Source organism: Narcine bancroftii, chromosome 1 (assembly GCF_036971445.1).
Source record: "Narcine bancroftii isolate sNarBan1 chromosome 1, sNarBan1.hap1, whole genome shotgun sequence".
Lineage (NCBI taxonomy): Eukaryota > Metazoa > Chordata > Chondrichthyes > Torpediniformes > Narcinidae > Narcine > Narcine bancroftii.
This window is the reverse complement of record NC_091469.1, coordinates 167,690,026-167,713,188: the sequence shown is the minus strand read 5'-3', so window position 1 is coordinate 167,713,188 and position 23,163 is coordinate 167,690,026. Positions and strand designations below refer to the sequence as shown.

The window sequence follows — 23,163 nt, the reverse complement described above, 5'->3', positions numbered from 1 at the left end:
GATTCTAACAGGTCGACCCATGCCCGGTCCAAAGACTGATCCAGCCTGGGTAAAGAATTGGGAAGAAAGGGAAGTGGAACTGGACCATTATATGCAGATGCTGGGTAATATGGTTGCTTTAGTTTCACAACAGGTGGCGAATGCAAATAAGGAGAACACGGACACTGAAGGAGTTCCAGTGAAGGAGGGAGACCTGGTGTATATCCGTAAACCAGGGAAGGTACATTGGACTGAAATTAGATGGACTAGACCATACACTGTTACCGCCGTGACAGATAGGTCGGTAAGAATTGACAAACCAGGGGATAATAATTGGCATCATTTTGCCTTTTGCTCCAAGGCAAAACAACAAGTAGCGAATATTGGAAAATATGATGAAACTCATGTGGACAATGCCAAGGGCCGTATGGGCATTCCTGCTGATGGGTTGTCAAACAAGCCAACAGAATAGTTCGGATCCATGCGGGGCCAAAGTTATTCTGAAGATAGATAAAGACAAGGATAGCACCTTCCAGTTTGATCTATGCAGTGTAATAGCGTGTGGTAGGAATGAGGCGTCCTGGAGAGGATATGATGTTTACATGTGTAACTTTCAGAGAGGATATCCGGAGTGGGGCCTACATGTATGTCCGTCCTGGGGCGAGGTTTGGTGGTGGACAGGACTCAACACTAGATGGATAAGAAAGCCCCTTAACAAAGGGTCCAGCAGACCCCTTTATAATTTTTTCACTAAGGTCTCCCTGATACGTGGTGCCGTTACCCATACTATGAAAGGCAAAAATCCCCTGATTTTGGCAGTAAAAGCGGGGCTGAACAACCCGTGGAATATGAAGGGATGGAGCTCTAAGACATGCGAGGGGGGCACAGGGAGTGAACCTGGAGTCGGAGATCTCCTCTACCTAATGATTGGAGTGTCTGTAAGTGGAAAAGACCCTTGGGGAGTGGTGAGGTTTGACTTACAACCTACACAAAGGACATAACATAACTATTACAGCACGGAAACAGGCCATTAGGCCCTTCTAGTCCGCACCGAACCAAACACCCCTTTCTAGTCCCACCTCCCTGCACAATGCCCATAACCCTCCATCTTCTTCTCATCCATATACCTGTCCAACCTTTTCTTAAATAATACAATTGACTCCGCCGCCACTATTTCTCCCGGAAGCTCATTCCACACGTCTACCACTCTCTGAGTAAAGAAGTTCCCCCTCATGTTACCTCTAAACCCCTGCCCCTTAATTCTTAACTCATGTCCTCTTGTTTTAATCTTTCCTCCTCTTAACGGAAATAGTCTATCCACATCCACTCTGTCTATCCCTTTCATAATCTTAAATACTTCTATCAAATCCCCTCTCAACCTTCTACGCTCCAAAGAATAAAGACCTATTCTGCCCAATCTCTCCCTATACTCTAGATGCTTAAACCCAGGTAACATTCTGGTAAACCTTCTCTGCACTCTCTCCACTCTGTTTATATCCTTCCTATAATTAGGCGACCAGAACTGCACACAGAACTCCAAATTAGGCCGCACCAACGTCTTATACAATCTCAACATCACCTCCCAACTCCTATATTCCATGCAATGATTGATAAAGGCCAGCATACTAAAAGCCTTCTTCACCACCCTATTCACGTGAGTTTCTACCTTCAGGGAACGATGTACCGTTACTCCTAAATCTTTCTGCTCTTCTGTATTCATCAATGCTCTCCCATTTACCACGTATGTCCTATTCTGATTCTTCTTACCAAAATGAAGCACCTCACACTTATCAGCATTAAATTCCATCTGCCATTTTTCAGCCCACTTTTCTAAGTAGCCCAAATCCCTCTGCAATCCTTGAAAACCTTCTTCATTATCCACTATTCCACCTATCTTAGTATCGTCTGCATATTTACTAATCCAATTCACCACCCCATCATCTAGATCATTAATGTATATAACGAACAACAATGGGCCCAATACAGATCCTTGAGGCACACCACTGGTCACCGGCCTCCAACCTGACAGACAATTATCCACTACCACTCTCTGGCCTCTCCCTTTCAGCCAATGTTCAATCCATTTGACTATCTCAAAATTTATACCTAAAGACTGCACCTTCCTAACTAACCTTCCATGTGGTACCTTATCGAAGGCCTTACTGAAGTCCATAGACAACATCCACTGCACTACCCTCATCCACATTCCCAGTCACCTCTTCCAAAAATTCAATCAGATTGGTCAAACATGACCTTCCTCCCACAAATCCATGTTGAGTGCTCCTGATCAGACCCTGTCTATCCAGATGTTTATAAGTACTATCTCTAAGAATTTTCTCCACTAATTTACCTACCACAGACGTCAAACTTACAGGCCGATAGTTGCCAGGCTTCCTCCTTGAACCCTTTTTAAATATTCAGTACCACATGCGCAATGCACCAATCCTCCGGCACTATCCCCATATCTAATGACATTTGGAAAATTACCGCCAGAGCCTCTGCTATTTTCTCCTTCACTTCTCTCAATGTCCTGGGGAAGATCCCGTCTGGTCCCGGAGACTTATCCACCTTTATATTCTTCAAAAGCCCTAAAACTACACCTTCCCCATATTTACCCAATTTGCTTTTTTTATCTCACATCTCCCCATATCCTTCTCCTTAGTGAATACCAAAGAAAAGAAACTGTTCAATATCTCCCCCATTTCTCTAGGCTCCACACACAGTTTTCCGCTCTGATTTTCTAAGGGACCAATTCTGTCTCTAGCTTTCCTTTTACCATTAACATATTTGTAGAACTCTTTTGGATTAGTTTTCACCCTGCTTGCCATAGTTTCCTCGTACCTTCTTTTAGCTTTCCTAATTCCTCTCTTAAGATTCCTCTTACATTCAATGTATCTTTCAAACATCTCCTTAACTCCATGCTTCTTATATCTAATGTACGCCTCCCTTTTTCTTCGAACCAAGTTTCCAATATTCCTTGAAAACCACGGCTCTCTCAAACCTTTTGCCCCTCCTTTTAACCTAACAGGAACATAAAGCTTTTGCACTCTCAAAATCTGATCTTTAAAAGACTTCCATCTCTCTACTACATCCTGCCCATAAAACAAATTGTCCCAATGCACACCCTGCAAGTCCTTTCGCATCTCCTCAAATCTAGCTTTTCCCCAATCAAAAACCTCAACCCTTGGCCCTGACTTCTCTCTTTCCATAATGACATTGAAGCTGATGGCATTATGATCACTGGACCCGAAGTGCTCGCCAACACTAACCTCTGTCACTTGACCCATCCCATTTGCCAACAGTAGATCTAACACTTCTCCTTCTCTGGTCGGCACCTCTACATATTGTTGTAAAAAACTATCTTGCACACATTTCACAAACTCTAACCCATCCAGTCCTTTCACAGAATGTGTTTCCCAATCTATATGTGGAAAATTAAAATCTCCCATAATTACAACCCTGTGCTTATCACAAATATCTACTATCTCCCTACAGATTTGCTCCTCTAGGTCTCGGTCCCCTCCGGGTGGTCTATAATACACCCCTACAAGTGTAACCTCTCCTTCCCTACTCCTCAGTTCCACCCAAATAGCCTCCGTGGACGAGCCCTCTAATCTATCCTGCCTAAGCACCGCTGTAATATTTTCCCTGACAAGCAATGCAACCCCACCTCCTCTTGCCCCTCCGACTCCATCACACCTAAAACAATGAAACCCAGGGATATTCAGCTGCCAATCACATCCCTCCTGCAGCCATGTCTCACTAATCGCTACCACATCATACTTCCAAGTATCAATCCACACCTTCAGCTCATCCACCTTTTTTACAATACTCCTGGCATTAAAATATATGAATTTCAGGGATTTCCCATTTTTTAATCCCTGTTTTCCCTCATCTTTAAGAACAACATTATTTACTTTTCCTGCCAATTGCCCTTCATCTTCTTCCAGAGCATTTCCCTTCTCTATCACCTGCCCATCCATATTCAAATACTTACTACAAACTTTCATTGTTTGCATTCTAATCTTCTCCTTACTGCTCTGTACTATTTTGTTCCCTCCCCCCAACCATTCTAGTTTAAAGGATCCTGAGAAGCCCTAGCAAATACCTCTGCCAGGATTCTGGTCCCCCTGGGATTTAAGTGTAACCCGTCCTTACTGTACAGGTCACATCTCCCCCAATAAAGGTCCCAGTTATCCAGAAACTTAAAACCCTGCCCCTTACTCCACCCCTTCAGCCACGTGTTAATCCTCCACCTCATTCTATTTCTATTCACACTGTCACGTGGCACAGGGAGTAATCCAGAGATTACCCCCTTTGCGGTCCTTCTTTTTAACTCCCTACCTAACTGCCTGTACTCACTTTTTAGGACATACCCAAACCCACTTCTACAGAGGAGGTAGTGCGAATATTTGATAGTAAGAAGCTGTCCAGGGGAGAGAAAATAGCAATTGAGACAGGTATAGATGAGACAAACTCCTGGATAGAACAGATGGGTAAATATGTGGATCAGGCAAGGTATGGAAACTGCTGGATCTGTGCCCGGGGAAGGCCAACGTTACGGATGAGCAGATCGATTTTTGAGGAGACAGATGCTATGCCTTGAACCTAATGTCAGAGTCTAACCCACTGAATAGGTGTCTGACATGGGAACAGGCGTTTCCCATAGCTCCAGATCTTTAGATCCACGGACATAAGTAATGTTACTTGCTTCGCCAATAACAACACAGCGGCACACGCTTTCCACATGGGTTGGCTACCCAGTGACTAGTGCAGGACTCATGTTGATCTCACGGGCAGCAGAAATGCTACCCGATTGACCCAGGCTAGGGCAGATATTTGGTGGTTTTGCGGAGGGAGACTGGCTCCCCTCTAACTGGAATGGTCGGTGTACTTTAGTAATGCTTAATCTGATTGTGGAAAGGCAGGAGGGGGACGAGGATGCCCTAGATCTACACCACACAGGGGGTTGGATGTGGAGAAGAAGAAGGAGTGTTGGACTCCTGGGGCCAGAAGAAAGGAACCCTGACGGGGTATGGATTGATGCAATTGGCCAAGCCCGGAATATACCGGATGAATTTAAACTAGCCGATGAGATTGCAGCTGGGTTTGAAAACTTTCCTATATTTAGTGCAATTTTTCCCATCACAGTAAATAAAAACGTAAATAGGATCAACCTAATTCACTATAATGTCCAGCGCCTTGTAAATTTGACCAGGGACGTCGTTGAGGCAGTACACCAACAACTGTCAGAAACTTCCCTCATGACGCTTCAGAATAGGATAGCGATTGATATGATACTGGTTGAAAAAGGCGGTGTGTGTGCCATGTTTGGAGATCTATGCTGCACTTCTATCTCTGATAACACAGGGCCAGATGGGTCACTCACTAAGGGGCTGACAAAACTTAAAGCATTGGCGAAGAAATTTAAAGCCCAATCTGGAGTCTCTAACCCTGTTTTGTCCTGGTTACATGGAGTGTTTGGGAAATGGGGCACAATGTTGGGACAACTTTTCCTAGGATTGTTCATTTCTGTATCCATTTTTATCACTTGTGGCTGTTGTTGTATTCCATGCATTCGAACTCTGGTCACGAGGACCATTGAGAGCCTTTGCCAACCGCGATGAGCTGCCTCCAAAATATCAAGCTCTACAAGCTACGGAGCGGGACTATCTCACGTCACAGGAGGCGTCAAAAAATGCTGAGATCGATCCAGAGTCTGATGGAGAATGCGACAGGGAGGAGGGATTATAAAATAGATTGTCGAACAAATATTATAAAATAGATTGTAGCAAAATGTTAACTTTTATCTTAACTAATTACAAATGCTTAGAAGGGATAGCCAGTTATTTGCTTGGGAGCAAACGGGGAGGAAACTTGTAAACGGGCAATGGGATCGGGGAAACGGATGGGGGGTATACGCTAAAGAGGGTTGGGGGGAGCCCTCGCCCACCAGCCAAAAAACCCCGTGAACAGAACCCGTATAGAGCTTGGCAATAATAGGCGAACTAATGTAACGCGGTGGTAGCGTAGTCAGGGCAAGATTGTCCTCTAAAGAGGACAAAGGAGGGATTGTAAGGTAAAAACAATAGACAATAACAATAGACAATAGGAGCTGGAGTAGGCCCTTCGGCCTTTCAAGCCAGCACCGCCATTTTACAGATCATGGCTGATCACTATTATCAGTACCCCTTTCCAGCCTTATCCCCATAACCCTTAACTCCTTTGCTCACTAGTCTTATCTAACTCTCTTTTGAACATAATCAGCGAATCTGCCTCTACCACCCTCTGTGGCAGAGCATTCCAGAGATTCACACTTCTCTGAGCAAAAAAATATTTTCTCATCTCCGTCCTAAAGGGCCTACCCTGTATTCTTAAACTATGCTCTCTGGTCCTCGTCTCTCCCATCATTGGGAACAAGGAATCCGACTTCACCCTGTCTATCCCCTTGATAATTTTGTATACCTCAATCATGTCCCCCCTCATCCTTCTAAACTCCATCGGATACAAGTCCAGTTTTTCTAGCCTTTCAGCATATGTCAACCCTGCCATCACTGGAACTAACCTTGTAAATCAGTGCTGCACATCCTCTATAGCTAGTATGTCCTTCCTCAAAATTGGAGACCAGAACTGGACGCAATACTCCAGGTGGGGTCTCACCAGGGCCCTGTACAACTGCAGAAGGGCGACTCTGTTCCTATACTCCAATCCCCTCTTTATGAAAGCCAACATGCTATTAGCCTTCTTCACAGCTTTCTGAACCTGCATGTTAGCCTTCAGTGACCGGTGAACAAGTACACCCAGATCCATTTGCACCTCCCCACTCCCTAGCTTGTCTCCATTTAAATAATACTCAGCTTTCCTATTATTGCCCCCAAAATGGATAACCTCACATTTGTTCACATTGAACGTCATCTTCCATTCAACAGCCCACACCCCCAACCTGTCCAAGTCCCTCTGCATTTTCCTGACATCCTCCTCACACCCCACACCGCCACCCAGTTTCGTATCATCTGCAAATTTGCTCAAGTTATTAATAATCCCCTTATCCAAATCATTTACATAAATTACAAACAACTGAGGACCCAATACCGATCCCTGCGGCACTCCACTCGTCACATCCTGCCATCCTGAAAAAGACCCGCTTACCCCAACCCTTTGTTTCCTATTTCTTAACCAATTTCCTATCCATGTCAGCACCTTTCCTCCAATACCATGCTCCCTGATCTTGCCCACTAGTCTCCCGTGCGGTACCTTATCAAAGGCCTTCTGGAAGTCCAAATACACCACATCCACTGGCTCTCCCAAGTCCACCCTCTTTGTCACATCCTCGAAAAATTCCAGAAGGTTAGTCAAGCATGACTTACCCTTAAGGAATCCATGCTGACTAGCCCTTATACTATTATTTCTGCCTAAGTGTTCTGCTATTACTCCTTTTATGATAGATTCCAATATCTTCCCCACCACTGACGTCAGGATGACCGGTCTATAATTTCCAGTTTTCTCCCTCCCTCCCTTCTTAAAAATCGGCACCACATCAGCCACTCTCCAATCCTCAGGGACCTCCCCCGAATCTATGAAACTTTGGAAAATGTCGACCAGTGCTTCCACAATTTCCATAGCAACTTCTTTAAGCACCCTGGGATGCAGCCCATCAGGCCCTGGGGATTTATCAGCCTTCAGTCCCAACAATTTACTCACAACCTCCTGTTTCTGGATCTGGATATCCATTAGATCCCCTACTTCCCCAGGAAAGTTCCCCAAGTCTCTTGATACTACATGACCACTACCCCCTAACTGACCATAACCTATATCCTCCTTGGTGAAGACCGATGCAAAGTATTTGTTAAATTCCTCAGCCATCTCCTTGTTTCTGGTAATAATTCCACCCTTTTCCATTCTTAATGGACCAATTTTAGACCGAACCAATTTCTTCTTCACATATTTAAAAAAGCTTTTTCTATCCTCCATTATATTATTTGCTAATTTCCTCTCGTATTTCATTTTCCCCTCTCTTATGACTTTCTTAGTTACCCTCTGATGCTCTTTGAAGGTTTCCCAATCCTCTAACTTCCCACTCCGCTTCGCTATTTTATACTTACTCCCTTTGGATTTGATATTGTACTTGATTTCATTAGTTAGCCACGGCTGCCATTTGCATCTCCTAGAGCCTTTCCTCCACTTTGGAATAAATTTGTCCTGAATCCTGTGAAAAATGTCCAAAAATACCTGCCATTTTTCCCCAGTTGTCCTCCCAGCTAGTGTATCTTTCCATTTTATTTTGGCTAGCTCCTCCCTCATAGCTGCATAATCCCCTTTATTTAACTGCAGTACAGATGCTTCCGACTTCCTTTCTTTTTCCCTTTCTAATTGCAGCTCAAAAGCAACCATACCATGGTCACTATTCCCTAATGGTTCCCCTACATCGAGGTCACTCTGCGTCACTGCACAGCACCAAGTCCAGAATCGACTTCCCCCTGGTAGGTTCCTCCACTAGCTGCTCCAAGAAAGTATCTCGTAGACATTCAATAAACTCAGTCTCTTGTGCTCCTGCCCCCGTCTGATTATCCCAGTCCACCTTCATGTTGAAGTCCCCCATAACTACTGTATTGCTACCACTTTGACATGCCACTCTTAATTCCTGATTTATACTTCTACTGATATCTAAGCTACTTTTCGGAGGCCTGTAAATGACCCCCATTATGGTCCTCATGCCTTTACAATTTCTTAATTCTATCCAAACAGACTCTACCCCACCTGTTTCAATGTCTTTTCTTTCAAACGCCTGAATTTCATTTCTTACCAACAGAGCTACCCCACCTCCTCTTCCTAACTTTCTGTCTTTTCAATAGGACGTGTACCCGGGAACATTGATTTCCCAATCCTGCCCTTCCCGCAGCCATGTCTCCGTTACTCCGACAATATCATAACCTCCCATTGCCATTTGTGCCTCAAGCTCATCCATTTTATTCCTTACACTCCGTGCATTCATACACAATACCTTGATACCATATCTCCTTTCTCCCTCCACCTTTGTTCTCGATGCACTTGCCCCTACTCTCCTATTCTTTTTAGTTCCCTTTTTCCTTCTTGTTTCACCATCTAACGGAACCACCCCTATATTCACACTCCTATCTGCTTCCCTATCAGTCCTGTTCCCTTCCCCCGCCAAATTATTTTAAATCAAATCTGACAGCATTTTTAAACCAAACTGCCAGTATATTGGCCCCCATTGCATTCAGGTGTAAACCATCCCTCCTGTAGAGGTCTTGTCTTCCCCAGAAGAGATTCCAATGGTCAATGAACCTGAATCCCTGCACTCTGCACCATTCCTCCAGCCACATATTTAACCTCCTGATTTTATTATTTTTGCCCCCACCCCCGTACAGCACAGGTAGCAGCCCCGAGATTACAATCCTGGAGGTCCTGCTTCTTAACCTCCTTCCGAGCTCACGGTAGTCCCTCTTCAGGTTCTCCTCCTTCATCTTATCCACATCATTTGTACCCACGTGTATCAGGACTTCTGGCCGTTCACCTTCCCCCCCCAGGATACTCTGAACCCTATCCGAGACGTCTCGCACCCTGGCTCCTGGGAGGCAACACACCATACGGGGACACTTGTCAGGTTCGCAGAATCTTTTGTCTGTTCCTCTGACAATGGAGTCCCCAATGACCACCTTGTTCTCCTTCCTTCCTTTCCGCACCACCGGTTCCCGTGGTGCAACCTCTGGCAGGTTATCTTCCCCAACTACATCCAATACACTATATTTGTTGCTAAGAGCAGTAGCCACCGGGGTGCTCACCACAGAGCTAGCAACTTTCCCCCCTCCCCTGACAGTAGTCCATTTACCTGACCCCCCCAATCCAGGGGTAATCCAGACCCCCCCAATCTTGAGCGTTGTATCTATAAATTCTTCACTCTCCCTGATAAGCCTCAGATCATCAAGCTGCAACTCCATTTCTTTAATTTTATTTTTTAATGCTTGTGTCTCATTACATCCCCTACAGGTATGTCCTGTGGGAAGATTTAAGGTCCTGTCGCTTACCTCCTCACTCTCTCTTGCGAGCCTAAGGTCATCAAGCTGGAGCTCCAGTTCATCAACTCGGCCCCTAAGGAACCCCACTTCTTTGCACCTGGCACAGATATGGTCATTTGGGAGGGTGGAGGTCACCCATGCCTCCCACAGCTGGCAACTTGAGCAGAGCACTAACCCCATAGGCATGGCTCAGCTTTATAATGTACAGTGCACTCACCTAGGAAGTGCTAATAAAAACAGCCAACCTTTCGCTCCGCCTGCTTTCGCCGAAGCCTGATGAGCCAAAGCCTGGAAGTCCCACTCCTTCGCTGGGCCACTCGCCCGCTGGGCCACTCGCCCGCTGGGCCACTCGCCCGCTGGGCCACTCGCCCGCTGGGCCACTCGCCCGCTGGGCCACTCGCTCGCTGGGCCACTCGCTTGCTGTCCCTCTTATTTATTGGCCTTTTACCAATTAACCCCTACATGCTCTCCTGTAGGCCCGTCCGACCAATGGCCGCCTCCCACGCCGACTCCTCTCCGCAGGCCCCGGTAAGAGACTTTTTAACATCATGAGTTGGGACCGGAGAAGGAGTCACCCAGTACTAAGGAGTAACAGGATGCAGGTGTGACCTTGTACGCTCAAGATAAATGTGGCAATAACAAGATGATGTGCAGCAGACTAACAGAGAAGGGTAGCAACAGCTTATTCATTGGACAATGTAATGGTATGATAATTTACTAAGTTCGTGTCCTGAGGTATAGAAAAAACACCACTTGCTGATATCGGGAGAATGCGCCTTCTCCAACTAACACTGTTAGTTGCAAGTGTTACAATCCAGTAATAAAGAACCTTGATTTCGACTCAGTCTGGTGTCTGACTCATTCATTCTCGAACAAAGCAGACCTAACATTATCCATCACCCAATCCCAAACCACCAATCCGCTGCTGGGCTGATCGACCAGCTATTCCAAAAAGCCATCCTTTAGGCACTCTAGAAACTCTTTATCCTGAGATCCTGCACCTTCCTGACATTCCCAATCCCCTTTCATCTTAAAATCTCCCATAATTATCTGGAAATTCTCCTTCGGACCTGCTTTTTCTATTTCCAGCTGCATCTGGCAGTCCACATCCTGGCTGGTCTTTGGGGCCTGTACATTACAGCTAGAAAGGCCCTTTTACCCTTGCCATTTCTTATTTCAACCCATAACGATTCCACAATTTCTGCCCCTATGTCTTTTCTTTCAACTGATTTAATAGCATTGTTTCCCATCAGGGCCAGGCCACCCCCTCTACCTACCTGCCTATCTTTCCTATACATTCAGTTCCCAGTCACATCCCTCATTCAGCCGTGTTTTGGTGATGGCCACCTTTCCATTTGCATCGGCACACCCAGGTCATCTACCTTATCCCTAATACTCCGTGCATTTAAGTGCAATCCCCTTGGACCGGCCGGTCTCTGATTTATCTGTAATTCCATTGTTCACCAAATTCTCTTTTCTTTGCCTTTTTTGCTGCACATCAATTTGGACTCATTTCCAATTTTAACTGTGTCCACCATTACACCCTGGTTTCTTTCTACCCTAATCTCAGCTCTAAGATTCAGAGTCCCACCACCCTGCCCAACTACTTTAAACCCTCCCCCACAGTTCTTGCAAACCTGCCCACCAGGATATTTGTCCCCCTCCAGTTCAGGTGCAGCGGTCAGACCTTCCCCAGAGGGATTCCCAATGATCCACAAATCTGAATCCCTGCCCAACTTTTAAGTCACACGTTCATCTGCCACATCCTCCTATTTCAACCCTCTCTAGCATGTGATGCTGGCAGCAATCCTGAGATCACCACCCTCGAGGTCTTATTTCTCAACTTCCTAACTCCCCGTATTCTCTTTTTAAGACCTCATCCATACTCCTCTCTGTCATTAGTCCCCACGTGGACCACAATGTCTGTCTGCTCCCCCTCCCCTGCCAGAATGCTGTGAACTCAATCAAAGACATCCCTGACCCTGGCACCTGGGAGGCAACACACCAGTCAGGAACCTCGATCTCGTCCACAGAAATCTCTATGCACACACAGAGTCAAAGAGTTCCCAATCACTATTGCTCTTCTCTTCTTCCCCCTTCCCTTCTGAGCCAGGGGGGCCAGACCCTGGACTGGAAACACCACCACCTCGACTTGTCCCTGCTTACTCATCTCCAACAACAGTATCAAAAAGGGTAACCTTTTGTTGACTTGAATGGTCACAGGGGAATCCTGTTCTGTCTAAGTCTTTCCCTTCCCTCTCCTGACAGTCACCCATCAACCAGCCTCCTGAAGTTTAGGGGTGATGGCCTCCCTGAAACCATTGTCTGCAACAACTTCTGCCTCCCCCAAGATCCACAGTTTGTCCAAATCTAGCTCCAGTTTCCTAACCTGGGTTGTGAGGTGCTGTAGCTGGATGCACCACCTGCAGGTGTAGTCATCAGGGACAAGAATTATGTCCCAGATTTCCCTCATCCCACAACCAGAGCACACCACTGCCCTGGCAGGCTCCATTAACTCGATGTAATTAAAGCACCTAAATCACTCTAGCCTTACCGTTCTTTGTAGCAACCTCAGCCTCCCGAAGCAAAGCTCTGAAGTCCCACTCACCCACTGGGCCACTCCTTTAGCGAACCCTCCTTTTTATTGGTCCCTGCTAATTTTCTCAATTACCCAATTAATCCCTCCCACAGTCATCAAAGATCAGCAGTGAGGAGACTCTCCTGGCTGAAGACTCCTCACCAAGTGAACAGCAGGTTAATCTGTCCTTCCCTTTTTAAATTCTCCCGCCCAACCTACGTCACGCACCTGTGCTCTCGGCCTCCGCCCAACTTTCAAAATCAAACCTTAAAATTAAATAAATAAATAGCTAACAATCAATCAATGTGAATAGTCAGGCTTTTTCCTAGGGCCAAAATGGTTGGTCAGAAGAGGACACGGGTTTCAGGTGCTGAGGAGCAGGTCCAGAGATGTCAAGGTTACGTTTTTTATGCAGAGAGTGTGGGTGCGTGGAATGCACTGGTGGCAGGATATGAGAGGAGCCTTGAAGGGACTTTTGGATAGATACATTGACCTTAGAAAGATAGAGGGCTATGGGAAAGCCCAGTCATATTCAGTTAGATACATTTTTACATGATAGAGGAATTAGGGGATATGGGGAGAAGGCAGGTAGGTGGATCAGCCATGATCGTATTGAATGGCGGAGCAGGCTCGATGGGCCATTTTTGGCCTCCTCCTGTTCCTACTTCCTATGTTCCTAATTTGTAAGGTAGGGACATGTTTGGCACAACTTTGTGCTGTAGGTTTTCTATGTTTCTATGTTAAATCTAGCTCAAAGAATTATTGTAGCCCCTTTCCATGCAGCATACAGGATCTTTGACCCGATACCATCAGGAAGGAGGTCCAGGAGCATCAACATTAAAACGGCCAAGCTGGGGAACAGTTTCTTCCCACAGGCTGTAACATTTCTTTTAAATTTAATTCAGACAGCTCTGTAACACACCCTTCTGGCCCTCGAGCCCGTGCTACCCATATACACCAATTAACCTACAAACCATGTGCATTTTTGGAAGGTGGGAGGAAACCAGAGCACCTGGAGGAGATGACCCCCTCCCTATCCACCGCAGGTCACAGGGAGGACTTACAAACTCCTCACAGACAGGATTAAAATGCTGGTGCTGTTACAGCGTTACACTAACCACTACACTAACCACGCTGAACGAAACCAACCAGTTTCTTGTAAATGAGTAAATAACTCCAAATTATCTGCATAAATAGAATTCTATCTCAATGTATGCAATTCATTATGTTCTGGATTGTGTGTGCAGTGCGGTCCAGAGAAATGCTGCTTCATCTGGTTGCATGAGTATAGTAAGGATATAACAAACTTGTACTTGAAGTGTCCGGTCCTTGAAGAGCCCGGTCCTTGAAGAGCCTGGTCCTTGAAGAGCCTGGTCCTTGAAGAGCCCAGTCCTTGAAGAGCCCGGTCCTTGCTGGGATGAAAGGAACTGTGGTCAACGATTGTAGTTAAAAACTCACAGAAACGCAGCATCTGTAGAATACGACAGCAGAGAAACCAGCCCTTCGTCCCTTCTAGTCTGTGCTGAACCATTTTTTCCCATCCCACTGACCTGCACCCAATCCATATCCCTGTCCAAATTCTTCTTAAATGTTAAAACTGAGCCACATTCACCCCTTCAGCTGGCAGCTCGTTCCACACCCCCACCCCTCTCTGTGTGAAGAAGGTCCCCTAAACTTTTTCACTTTCACCCTTAACCCAAGTCCTCTGGTTTGTATCTCACCCACCCTCAGTGGGAAAAGCCGACCTACATTTCAGGATCAGTGCTAGAATGTATATTAGAGGGGGGCATTAGTGAGTTAGAGGGGGGCAGGGGCCAACCAGTTGACAGGGGAGTGGGTAGGATTTGACCTGTCGATGGGGGGATGGGGTGGGCATGATATGACCTGTTGATGGGGGAGGGTTGTGGGCAGGATCTGACCTGTTAACTGGGGAGGGGGTTGGGCAGGAGCTGTTGACCAGGGCAGGGACAGGGTGTGTAGTGGAGTAGTCAAGGCAGCTGTGGGAGTTGGTGGGCTTGTAGAAAATGACTGTCGAGTGTTTGTTTCCTGAGATTGTGACAGAGATTGAGGAGAGGGAGATGCTGCTGGAGACAGACTGAGTGAAATTGAGGAAGTTGCAGTAGGTGGAGAATGCTACTGAAAACTGACCCAAACGTTCCTCCCCCGACACAGGGCCTGTCAACATTTCTCGCTGGGCAGGACAGGCAGCCAGCACACTGAAGGACCCATCACATTCCATGCCACCCCTCCCCCCCCCCCCCACACACCGGGGACATGCACTCTTCTTCCTCCTCCCATCGGGAGAAACATTCAAGAGAGTGAAAACGCACATGGTCTGGCTTCTCCACGCTGCCAGCAGGCTCCTGAACGAACAGTGCTCCATCACCGCCCTTGCTTTCTACTAACCCATCCTCCTTTTAATTGTAATCCTACCCTCTGTAATTGGTGCTTAGCTAGAGATGACCAGTTGGTCTGCTGGTAGAAGAACCCTTTTCACTAAACAAGATAGCTTGTCATACACACAAGCCACTAGTTAGCGATACAAACAGGACAGACAGATTACACTTTAAGAGTAAGGACTTCTCGAGAAAGAACTTGTGAACAGATGAGACCAAGATTAACCTGTATCAGACTGATCGCAAGAGTGTGGAGGCGTGAACGATCTGCCCAAAATCCAAAGCCTGTACATTACAGCTAGAAAGGCCCTTTTACGCTTGCCATTTCTTATTTCAACCCATAACGATTCCACAATTTCTGCCCCTATGTCTTTTCTTTCAACTGATTTAATATTAATAGCATTGTTTCCCATCAGGGCCAGGCCACCCCCTCTACCACCTTAATCATGTTTGTACCTTGCAGTGCAGCCTCTGCATTTCTGTTAATGATTTCTGAGGGCAATAGTCATGATGTATCCACACCTGCCTCCTGAAGAGTGTTTCTGATCTGTTCAACGGGCATTTGGGAACTTTTCTTCATTATGAGGAAAATTCTTCTGTCACCAGCAGTGGAGTCTTCCTTGGCGATTCCTGAGCTCACCAGTACACACTTCCTTCTTAACAATGTTCCAAACTGTTGGTTCTGATCATCCTAAGGTTTGGGTGATGTCTCTTACTGTTTTATTCTTGTTTTTCACCATTATTATGGCTTCTTTGTCTTTCATTGGGCACAACTCATGGTGAAAAAAATGGTTTGAAAACCAGTTTTAATCGTCCCTCATTGACTCGTTATGTGCAGGGTTTCATAACTCCAAAGGAAATGGGCCAATGACAATTTTTCTCAAGCAAAATAACAATTGGGTCTAGAGCAGTGATTCTCAACCTTCCCTTCCCACCCACATCCCACTTTAAGCAATCCCTTATTGATCACAGAGCACCAATGGCATCGGGATTACTTAAGGTGGAATGTGAGTTTAGGGAAGCAGTTTCAAAACTATTGGTCTTGAAGGATAATCATGAGGGAAAAGGGCTCTAGCAGAATCCAAAGAGATTCCAGGAGTGTAAACACGAAGCTGGAGGAACTCAGCAGGTCAAACTGTGTCCTTCATCAAGGCATGGAAAAATGTCAGGAGGCATCCAAGCAAAAGAATTGCGGGGGGAGAGGGGTGGTCACATAGGTAGGAGGTGATAGGTGGAGAAGGGAGGGGACAGCAGTGATTGGGGGAGGACAGATAGCTGGGTGAAAGGAGAGAAAGGGGAGCAGGTTAGCAGAAACCAGAAAAGTCGATGTTCAAATCATCCAGCTGGAGAGTGGCCATAAGGAAAATCAGGTTCCTCCAATTCATGGGTGGATTTAGTTGGATAGTACATGAGGACATGGACAGACAGGTGAACGTAGGAGTGGGGAGCAGACTGAAACAGTCCCTGTCACTGGTGTGGACAGAGCGAAAGTTCTCAGCGAAGTCATTTCTTAGTTTCCAGAAGTACATTCATGGGTAACTAGGAAGAGATTAATATCCCCTAAAGATCAACAGGCCATCTACGTGTGGAGCCACAGGAAGTGGGCAAGGTCCTAAGCTCGTATCTGTCACCCATAGGTATTGGGGAATCAGGGAAAATTAATGTTCAATAAAGAGTCCATGTTGAAGAAGGTGTGGAACCCTAAATCCCCAGGGCCTGATAGAACTTGAAGCTGCAGAACAGATGTATGACAGCATTTAGAAACCTTGCCATGTTAGAAGAAAGTAGAAACAAGGTGTTGGTGAAGGTGTCGGGGAAGAGATTCAAAACAGATCCGAGGAGCGTTCTTTTCCACAGAGGGTCGTGCGGCCCTGGAACAGGCTGATGGAGGAGGTGGTAAGATAGCCACATCTGGACAGATGCATGGACAAGGCAAGGTTGCAGTAGTCCCCTTCCCACTGCCCACTTTTTTAACACAAAGAAAACTAAATATACAACAATGCGAGAGAAACTCAGCAGTTCACACAGCATGTATTGGAAGTAAAAGGGAATCCATGTTTCACGCCTGAGCCCTTCATCGGGGATTAGGGAAAACAGGTAGATGCCTGAAAAAGGTGGGGGGGGGGAGGGACATGAGTGCATACAATTGGTGGGGGGGGGAAGGGTCATGGGTGCATCCAGGTGGGGGGGGGGATGAACACGGGTGCATACAGGTGACGGGGAGGTACATGGGTACCTACAGGTGGTGGAGGGAGGAATATAGGTGCATACAGGTGGTGGCGGAGGGACATGGGTGCATACAGGTGGGGGGAGGGACACGGGTGCCTACAGGTGGGGGGGGAAGAATACGGGTGCATACAGCTGGGGGGGAGAAGAAAGACACTGAGAGGTGGTGGTGGGAGAGGGGAGAAAGGTAACTGATTGAAGGAAGGAGGGTGGGAGCTGGAGGAAAGGAACAGGAGGGAGGGTCAGAGTCCAGGTTAACGGGAATTGGCACTCGATGTTAATGCCATCGTAAATCGAGGGGTTTTCCCTCCAGTCTGCAGGTGGCCTCCATTTGGCAGGTGCATCAGGCCATGGGCAGACATGTCAGTGTGACAATGGGGTGTGGAAATAAAGTGGTGGGTCACCTGGAGGTTTCTTGATATTGCAGTGGACAGAGCCAAAGTGCTTCTTAATTAAATGATCTCCCAGTTGGTGTCCCATCTCCCCAATGTAGAGGAGGTCACATTTGGAGCACCAGATGCAGTAGACGGCCCCTGCAGGTTCATACGTTGCTTCACTCGGAAGGTCTGTTTGGGGGCCCTAACAGCGGTGAGCAAGGAGGTGTAAGTGCAAGTGTCATACTTGTGAGGTCACAGAGGTCGATATGATCTTTTGTCTCTTTTTTATCTCAAAGGCTACAGTTGTAATGGTTGTTTATAGTATTTTTTTAAACAAAAGTCCCTGTTTGGCTGGAGCAAGTATGAATTTCAGCGCATGTGGACGTTGTAGAATGTGTCTGGCATTACGCTCACCTACATTGAAGTGATACAGGCCAAGCCCAGCTAAATGGATCTGCTCCAAAGGGCAGCTTGCTGCATGGACGAGTGGGCCATTTTCCATGCTGCACAGCTCTCCGACCTTTGTCTGACAACTGGTCTTTACAGCCAATGCACTTCCAAGGCAGGCAACACGCTCACTCACCTACAACCACTGCAGCTTCTCTGCAGCAAGCTTATTCACAGTGAGTCCACCTTTACACTCCTGCCAGAGTGAGGCTGAATGTGAATTTGAAGAACAACGCACCATGTTTCTCCCAGACGCCCTTGAACAATGGCAGGACTATCAATCGGCCTTTCCAAATTCTGGTTCCACTGAGTCTATTTCTGTTTTACCTACTCCAGCCACAGGCCTTGCCATGAGAGCCTTGAGCCGACACCCAATTTACAGATCTAGAACCAAATTTGTCGGCAGTGACAGAAAACAGCGGAAAGAGCAGCCTCCCTGTCCTTTGCAGTGACGACATTCACAGGGAGTGTTGCTTTAATGGGGCTCAAAGAATTAGTGAGGACCCTTTCTAGCTGCTACACAGGATCTTTGACCCACTACCATCAGAAAAAAATCAGGATGGGCAGGCTGGGAAATAGGTTCTTCACGCAGGCTGTGAGATTGTAGAATGGTGTCCAGTAACTGAGTAAATCAGCCCAAAATGTCCATATTTATTTTGTATTGGATCGTTCGGATGTTTGTGATTACACTGTTATGTGCTGTGTGTCTGCGCATTTCTGCATGTGTCCGCGCATATCTGCGTTTCTGCGCATCTCTGTGTGTGTCTGCGCATATTTGCAAGTGTCTGCACGTATCGGAACGTGTCTGCACATAGTTACATCAATTTTCTGTGTCCACGCATATCTGCGTGTATCTGCGCATATCTGAATGTGTCTGCACATATCTGCCTCGATTGTCTGTGTGTCTGCGTGTATCTACGACGATTGGAGAAAGGTTATTTCATCTCGTTGTGCTTGCAGTCGGATGATAAGAAACGTGAACATGTAAATCACAGAGATCACCCATTGTAATTTGGTGACAGATATTTAATGATGTTTGTTGGATCATGGTAGATGTGGATTTGAGTTGGTGACTGACCATGTTTGACTCTGCCATTCACCAGTGAGAATGAGTAATGTCGAGTTTATTGTCAGATATATTGTACAATGTCCATATGGACCAAAAATCTTATTTGCTGCAGTTGAACGGGTATTTGGAGAAAAAGTCTAATCAGAAACAAACTGAATTCAAAGAGATTGAATACGTATGAAATGGTGCATCCAGGTGGGGGAGTCGGCCAGTTCCTGATTTGTGTTACAAAGGGAACTTCAACAGCCTGATATCCATTGGAGAGGAACTGTTCTCGAACTCAGAGGCGTTGGGCAGGGGCCAGATTTAGGCAGAAGCTAAATAAGATGCAGATTAGGGTCTCACAGTCATCAGAAGCTCCAAAGATTTCACAATTTGGGGGGTAGGGGGAGCTTTTAAATTTTTATGTGTACTGGACGGATTATATCATATTTTTTTTGAAGCAGATAGATTGTGGGGATTTTGTGTAGGTCACAAACAAACAAACACTGCACAAAATAGATCTCATTTAAAATGCCAGAGCTCTGCTCAAACCAGGCCCATTCCCTTTTTAAAGACAATAAAAATAGATTTGCTAAAGGACTTCACAAGTAGGTATTAATTGGACATGGTGTGGAGTCATGGATTTTTGTTTTGAAAGCAACAGATGAATGGACTCAGAAGATGAGGTCTGTCTGATGCAGTTGGCTGTTCTAGGAGGGTCATGTCATTTTGCAAGCAGAGAGAGAGGAGACCAAACAGGGTTTCTTTAAGAGAGAGAGAGAAAAAAAAAACAGACTTCTGCAGTGGCTTTTGGAAGCTTTTTGAAGACTGGTTGTGAGTTCTGAGTTCAGCCTGTTGAAAACCCTTGTGATCCAGATTAGAAGAAATGGCCAGCAGTGTTTCACCTGAAGTAAGCGGAGCAAAAGGAACTCTGTGGGGACCTGCTGAAGAAGAGGTTATCATTTGGAGAACCCTGATGGGGGAAGTTTCTTCAGCAAGATTCTGAAGTGGCTGATCAGAGAGAATCGGTTTGTGTGGGTGTGATTCCCCTCAATCTTCTCACCCACCCCTCAATCCCATCCCCACCCTTCCTCCCCAGCCCTCAATCCCCCCCACCCGACCTCCCACCCCTCAATCCCATCCCCACCCTTCCCCCCTCCTCTCAATTCCCCACCCCACCCTTCCTCCCCATCCTTCAATCCCCCCACCCATCCTCCCCACACCTCAATCTCCTTTCCCCAATCCCCTCCCCTTCCCCTCAATCCCCTACCCTTCAATCCCCAACCCCCATTTCCCCCACACCCCCCCAATCCTCAATTCTCCCATCCCACCACCTCGCTTCTCCCCTATCCCATTCACAAGCCCCATCCTACATTGTTCTGGATGAAAGGTGTTGGCCGGCCGTCTCCCTCTCTGGATCCGCGACCCCACTCGACAGATCTGGATCCGCGACCCCGCTCCGCTGATCTGGATCCGCGACCCCGCTCCGCTGACCTGGATCCGGCGGCCCCGCTCCGCTGACCTGGATCGGGCGGCCCCGCTCCGCTGACCTGGATCCGGCGGCCCCGCTCCGCTGACCTGGATCGGGCGGCCCCGCTCCGCTGACCTGGATCCGGCGGCCCCGCTCCGCTGACCTGGATCCGGCGGCCCCGCTCCGCTGACCTGGATCCGGCGGCCCCGCTCCGCTGATCTGGATCCGGCGACCCCGCTCCGCTGACCTGGATCCCGCGGCCCCGCTCCGCTGACCTGGATCCGGCGACCCCGCTCCGCTGACCTGGATCCGCGACCCCGCTCCGCTGACCTGGATCCGGCGGCCCCGCTTCGCTGACCTGGATCGGGCAGCCCCGCTCCGCTGATCTGGATCCGCGACCCCGCTCCGCTGATCTGAATCCGCGACCCCGCTCCACTGACCTGGATCGGGCGGCCCCGCTCCGCTGATCTGGATCCGCGACCCCGCTCCGCTGACCTGGATCCGGCGGCCCCGCTCCGCTGATCTGGATCCGCGACCCCGCTCCGCTGACCTGGATCGGGCGGCCCCGCTCCGCTGATCTGGATCCGCGACCCCGCTCCGCTGACCTGGATCCGGCGGCCCCGCTCCGCTGATCTGGATCCGCGACCCCGCTCCGCTGACCTGGATCCGCGACCCCGCTCCGCTGACCTGGATCCGGCGGCCCCGCTCCGCTGATCTGGATCCGCGACCCCGCTCCGCTGACCTGGATCGGGCGGCCCCGCTCCGCTGATCTGGATCCGCGACCCCGCTCCGCTGACCTGGATCCGGCGGCCCCGCTCCGCTGATCTGGATCCGCGACCCCGCTCCGCTGATCTGGATCCGCGACCCCGCTCCGCTGACCTGGATCCGGCGGCCCCGCTCCGCTGACCTGGATCCGCGACCCCGCTCCGCTGACCTGGATCCGCGACCCCGCTCCGCTGATCTGGATCCGCGACCCCGCTCCGCTGATCTGGATCCGCGACCCCACTTCGCTAAGCCCCGGCTTCCCTTTTGTTTGTGGTCGGAGGTGCGATCCCTCCACGGCTCGTCCCGCCCGGAGCTCGTGCCAGCTGCGTCCTCGGGTTGACCCCCAGCCGGGGTCGTGCGCCAGGGGAGCCCGGGCGGTTGGGCTCCGACTCTCCGCTCTCGTCGCCAGCGGGACCCGACTCCTGTTACGTGGAAAGGGCGTTTGCAGCCGCCCAGGGACTTCTGGGTAATTGTGGAGGCCATTAAACGTGCTCCAACATTAATTTTAAATCGCGCGTTTATCGTCCGAGATTGTCCTATAGAACGTGACAGCACAGAAGAAGGCACATCGGCCCTTCTCGTCTGTGCCTAGCTATTTTTCTGCCTGTTAGAAACAGAAGTACCTTCACAGAAATTGCTCGAGACAAAAATTGAGAACAAAGAACATTTAATACAGCAACAATGCAAAGTTGGGTGCTTCCCCTTATCCTGGGGAATTTCAAGTGCCACAGTGCACTTAAAGGGACATGCACACACCCCCTTCAACTGGCTGATCCAGCCACTTTACACATTAGATCCTTTCTTTATCTTACATACACTTAAAATTTGACGTGTAGAACACATACACTGGGGCTCACCCAACTTTTATACAGTTGATTTCAGTATAAGAATACCCTCCCCCTTACATTCTTCTGCCTCCTGCTGGAGAGGTTTGGCATTAGGCAATCCTGCCTGCCTACGTGCAATTTCAGTAGACTTGGAGGACCAGGGGGTATCCTGTCGGTGTCCCTTCATGTTATTGTCCTTATTCACACCTTCCTGATTCTCAGGGCTACAGTCTCTTGGTATGCAGAGTTGGCTCATCCTGTCTAGGGTTGGCTAATTTCATATGTATAAATCTGTGTATGGTTAGCTAATTAGATATGTAGGACTTGGTACTTCTGTCCAGGGCTAGGAGACCCTTATCTGATCCAGACTACCTCAACTTCCTACATTCTATTGTTCCTTACCACTCCTTATCTTAGTCTTATGGTCTTGTCACAAAGACTAGAAGATTCTTATGTTAATCATGCTGACTCTGCTTTCCTGCATCCTAATCCCCAAGTTCATCCTGTTTGTACTGGTTACAGCCATTAACTGATATGTGAATTTTAGTTTCCTTCATGTTCATAATTTTAGATCAGTTTTCCCATCTCTCACATCCTCATAACCTTCTGAAGCCTTGGCTAATCAGCAACCTATCAACAAGGAAATAAATACTCTTATGTTTTTACAAATCTGGCGCCCATACATTCAAATACTGGGATTAAATTTGTAGTGATCTACTTTCTATCCCTCTGTATGTTTATGTTACAACTGATTAGTTGTACTGCAGGACATCTCTCTCTCTCTCTCTCTCTCTCTGTCTGCAATTCAAAGATTTTTTTTACTTACTCTTTTCTTTTTATGCCTATAATTTTTTTGTCTATTTGTATATTTTTTTTGGGGGGGGAGGTTGGGTGGGAGGGAGGGGTTTTGGAGTGGGCTGAAAACCATCATGTATGTAATCAATTTGTTCTTTTTTTGATATAAGAATTGTAGTTACTGCATGTATTGGAATATTAAATAAAATATTCA

At 47.6% G+C, this 23,163-nt stretch overlaps 1 protein-coding gene across 1 annotated transcript in view; it reads right to left on the bottom strand.

The window, feature by feature from the left end:
- Positions 1-21,810, bottom strand: part of LOC138753157 (uncharacterized) — a 45,540-nt gene extending 23,730 nt beyond the window's left edge. The window contains exons 1-2 of the mRNA XM_069915783.1: positions 20,465-21,810; positions 13,902-14,006 (exon numbers count right to left, since the gene is read on the bottom strand). Of these exons, the coding sequence (XP_069771884.1) occupies positions 13,902-14,006; positions 20,465-21,810 (1,451 nt within the window). The remainder of the gene's footprint in view (positions 1-13,901; positions 14,007-20,464) is intronic.
- Positions 21,811-23,163: the final 1,353 nt, after the last annotated feature.